The sequence below is a fragment of the Echeneis naucrates genome, chromosome 13, assembly GCF_900963305.1.
Source record: "Echeneis naucrates chromosome 13, fEcheNa1.1, whole genome shotgun sequence".
Classification (NCBI taxonomy): domain Eukaryota; kingdom Metazoa; phylum Chordata; class Actinopteri; order Carangiformes; family Echeneidae; genus Echeneis; species Echeneis naucrates.
Window position 1 is genome coordinate 19,008,339 of NC_042523.1, and position 4,445 is coordinate 19,012,783.

Sequence of the window (4,445 nt, forward strand, 5' to 3'; positions counted from 1 at the left end):
CACCACCACATCATTTAAAGGCTTTGACTGTTTCACAGTGAAGACTACCTTTGCTAAAATAGCCAAGCCTTGTATACATCCCATAATTCCATGTCGGTCATCTTTATTCCCTTGTTCAGTTATACAGCTTTTAGAAAGCACAAAACAGACATTTGAAACAAAAGATACTTTATGGGCTTCATTGTCTTTTATGACTAACTGAAAAAACACTGGGGTGAATATATATGTACACAAATTAAAAAAAAGAAGAAAAAAGCAGAGAAACATACAAAAATACAACAACGGTTCAAAACATCAGTTCAGTTTGGGTGAGGAAGATGAGGTGTCATGATGTTTTAGTTTGTCTTCTTGGAACTGTAACCCATCTTGGTTTGGATGTTGCGCAGCAGGAAGAAGCCAACAGTGGTGACACCGCAGATGATCTCTGCTACCCAGAAGGCCGTAGGCCAGCCATGGTGCTTGGCAATTGTGCTAAATGGGAGTCCAGACAGGAAGCCACCAACTGAGAAAATCAAAAATAGACATGGTCTAAACTGAGTAAAAACTATAATTAGGCAAGGGTTGCTATGCATGTGTATTTTTTATGTAAATACATTTAGCAGTTAGCACCTGCTGATACATGCTCCACATCAACAACAGGCTTGAGAACCAATAAACTTACTGTTGGCCATCAGAGCAACAATGGCGTGTGATGTCCCACAGTAGTTGGATGGGGCACTCTCATTGGCTATCACGCCAAACAATGCTATTGGGCCATAAGAGGAGAAACCAAAAGCAGCACCCAAGATGAGTATCCACACCTATATGTACAGATGAAAGATACATTCATGAGCATGACATGTTGTATGAAAGAACATATCTGTAACTGAGTTTTCTTCAGTAGGATTTCCTACCTTTGAGCTGTCAGGAGTAACAGTGACTCTGAATAAGTACATGGACATAAACATCCCAGCCATCATGCAGATCAGGATGAAGTGGCGAGGGTTGCCATAGATTCTCATGCCTTGCTGTACAAAATAAAGAAATACATAAATATATTGGTTTTGATGGCTGCGATCAGAGCCGTGTGAAAAAAATCCACATTGGTAAAGTAAAAAATAACTAAACAAAAACTGACTCTAGCCACAGCCTTGTCTGAGAAGTAACCTGCTGCGAGACTTCCCAAAAGGCCTCCAACCTCCAGGGCACTCATATACGAACTACCTGTGAAGAAGAATACAGTGATTCACAAGAAATAAGCCATTTCTAAACAGAAATGTTGTGAATGTCCACTTTAATTTCCTGTCATACCCATGAGTGTGGACTGGCCCTTGTCCTGAATGAGAAACAGCTGGCCCCAATCAGTGCAAACGGTCTTCACCCCAAACACCACCAGGTAGGACACAGAAAGCAGCCACAGGTAAGGAGACAGCAGAAACTCAGACAGGGAGCTTTCATTGCTAGAGGATCCTGAAAAGGAATCAAGCAAAAGACAACTATTATCACCAGTTTTTTTATGTGCACCTTTGGGTATGTATCTGAAACTAAACAACATTATATAATGCGTGTGGGAGGAATCTCAACTAATCAGATTCATGTGGAAACATCTCTTGCTATCTTTGCCGGTGCATGAGTGAGACACAGTTCACACAAGTGGCATGTAAAGGGGAACACTAGGTTCAGAGTCCACCAAGTCACTGACCTTTAGTCACAACACAGCAGGCACATGCTGTACAAAAACACACACATACATGGGGACAATGCACAACAGTGTGTTGACTAAGAAGTCACTGTATGAGAACAGTAGCTGCTAAAAGGCTGTTCTTCAAAATGAATTGTTAGAAATCACAAAAGTCAGTCTCACCTTCTTTCTTCTTCTTGGCTGATGCCTCGATATTAGGCAGACCCACATCCCTGGGCTCATTTTTGATTACCAACAGACAGACAAAGGAGACTGCCACACAAATCATTCCAGAGACCAACAGTATCGTCCTCCAGCTGTAACTTTCAGCCAGCACTGTGGCGATAATGGGGCCCAGGCTGCCAGCCAGATTCATGCTGCAGGAGAGAATGGCCCACCATGTCCCAAACTGAGAGGGCTCAAACCACTAAAAGCAAACATGAAGAGGTTAATAGCGGTGACAGGTAATGCCATTATTTTCCTATAGAATTAGTCTATTTGTGACGATATTAGTATATTACAGCATAATATTCAGGTACCTTGCGCAGCACCCTGCCACAGGGAGGCCAGCCGAGGCCCTGGCCAAGACCGTTGAGAAACCACAGGGCAGAGAAAACAGCAACGGTGGAGGACCAGGAGAAGACAACATTGATGCCTCCCACCATGAACAGGCCGATGGAGAAGAGCCAACGGGCGCTGATCTGGTCTGAAAGCACGCCGCTTATAAACTTACTGATAGCATAGGCCAAAGACTGACTGCTGGTAATCATGCCTGATCAAAGAGATGAGAACAGACAAAAGCACTGAACAGAGGGCAGCATTTTGAATATTGCAAACATACAGTTCTCTGAAGAACACATGTAACATGTAATCCACATTAGGCATACTTCTCTTTTAATATACAAAGAAAGTCTAAAATATATATTGTTTAAAATTGTGATGTATGCAGTGTAACGATTAAACATAAAACCAAGCAGCTCATACCCAGGTCATCCTTATCCAGCTTAATTTCTTGCATCAAAGATGGCATCACAAAGGAGAAAGTCTTCCTGTTAAAGTAGTAAAGCGTGTAGCCAACAAACATGGCCATAAATATAGTTCTCCTGTAGTATCCATAACTCGCTTTAGCCATGATTGTAAGTTGGAGATGATCCTACACAAGCGGAGAAATTGTAAAAGTCAATCGGTTGGAGAGCCTCCTGCTGCCTGTGACAGTGAACTTTGCCTGTGGCTCCACTGTACAGAGGCAGCTGCTTCTCAGTGAGGTGTCTGTAATCATGAGGGGAGGTTAATGGTCAACTTCTCTCCCCAAAGCTGCACAAATCACTTTAAGTGCTGCAGGCTGCCCAGAAGAGGACTTCAATCAGTTTGTTCCAGAAACACAGTGGATGATCTGTTTCTTCCTTTATGCATCAATTAGAGGCAAAAAAAGATATATATTTTTCTGCATAAAGTGTGAAGACAGTGCTCCTTTTTTCTCAAGATGCTGTTGGCTTATTTGAGGATGTGATGGAAGAAGAATTCGGAGTGATGAGGTTAATAATTCACTCTGGAGTCCAATAGCTGTTGCTGACCAGGGGGGAGGCTCCTGTCCGTGTGTGTGTGTGTGTCGACTGATGATCCTCAGCCACAGAACCCCTAAAACAACAGACTGTGTTATAGAAGAAGGCATGGAGTTACCACTGTAGCAACGTGACTAATAAAACTCATCTTTCTCAGTGAAGTTCAAGTAAAACCAGAAGATAACAGTTAAATCTTCTCAATAGATAATATAAAGTATGATCGGCTACGTTCTGCAAAAGTAATTCTCAATGGGAGCAAAGCCCACTACCTCTGTCCGTCCACCTCCTCCTCCCTCTGCAGGACTGCTTTTAGTTTTATGGACTCTTTCGACAGATAACTTATTCTCATGTTTTTACTGCAACTTCCGCACCACGTGGACAAGCCTGGCTCCGCCCACCTCCGGAAGACAACACCCAGTGTTTTGTTTTTTTTTTCCCAAGATTAGAAGAAGAAGCCCATGTCAGCCAGTATAAAAAAAACAAACAACGTAGCCTTGATTTAAAAAAACAAATAAATAAATCACATACTAAGTCATAATTACCAGATACTGCTGTAACCTTAAAGAGGGGACGGGAGCCCACAGGGGCTTCAATAAAGAGGCCTCTAAAATTCTAAAACTAAACGCATTCAATCCCTAAAAATAGTAAAAAACAATAAGACTAAACTAAAATAAACAGCAGTCAGTGCTATGCCTAAAAACAAACAAAGCACCGTTAGTAGGGGACATTACAATGTTAACATTACAACATTACAAAAATAATAACATATCTCATAATTATGACTTGGTATGTGATTTTTTTTTTTTTTTTCATCAAGGCCAAGTTTTCATCCTTTTTTTTTTTTTTTACTGGCGGAAATGGGCTTCCATAGATTACAGTGATTGTTAAAATTCATAAATGAAGCAGGTTTAGAAAAAGATGAATGAAATGTTGAAAAAAAAAACTACTTTGTTACAATCGTCATGGTAACAAGAGTCTAGTCCTTTTAGGTTGTCAAGCACAGTAATTTCCCTTCTGAGGCAAATTGTGGTCGCATGTTTAGTTTTGATTTTTGTTATTAAAATTTCTTTTAATTTCGATTATTGATCTATTTTTATTTGTCAAAATTTTTTCCTGTCTTTCTTTTTTCTTTAAGTAAAAAAAGGTCGCTCCACCTCCTCCCGTTTGTTCCCATGGCAACAGACAACAAACAGTCAACAGTCACTTTCAATCACTAACGCTAA

The 4,445-nt window shown here is 40.8% G+C and overlaps 1 protein-coding gene across 1 annotated transcript; it reads right to left on the bottom strand.

Annotated features, from left to right (window-relative positions):
• Positions 1–89: 89 nt before the first annotated feature.
• slc37a4a (solute carrier family 37 member 4a) lies at positions 90–3,589 on the bottom strand. Its single transcript, XM_029517799.1, has 9 exons — positions 3,492–3,589; positions 2,645–3,298; positions 2,200–2,432; positions 1,844–2,087; positions 1,291–1,449; positions 1,118–1,203; positions 894–1,007; positions 662–800; positions 90–502 (listed from the first exon to the last, which is right to left on the bottom strand). Exons 2-9 carry the CDS (start codon positions 2,790–2,792, stop codon positions 336–338), a joined length of 1,290 nt encoding a protein of 429 aa, XP_029373659.1. The 5' UTR covers positions 2,793–3,298; positions 3,492–3,589; the 3' UTR covers positions 90–335.
• Between the last annotated feature and the right edge of the window lie 856 nt (positions 3,590–4,445).

Coding starts and splice junctions, on each gene's coding strand:
- slc37a4a (XM_029517799.1), bottom strand. CDS start 2,792: ATGGCTAAAGCGAGTTATGGATACTACAGGAGAACTATATTTATGGCC. Junction 2,433..2,644: donor GCTGGATAAGGATGACCTGG/GTATGAGCTGCT, acceptor CTCTTTGATCAG/GCATGATTACCAGCAGTCAG. Junction 1,450..1,843: donor AGCCAAGAAGAAGAAAGAAG/GTGAGACTGACT, acceptor ATTCCTTTTCAG/GATCCTCTAGCAATGAAAGC.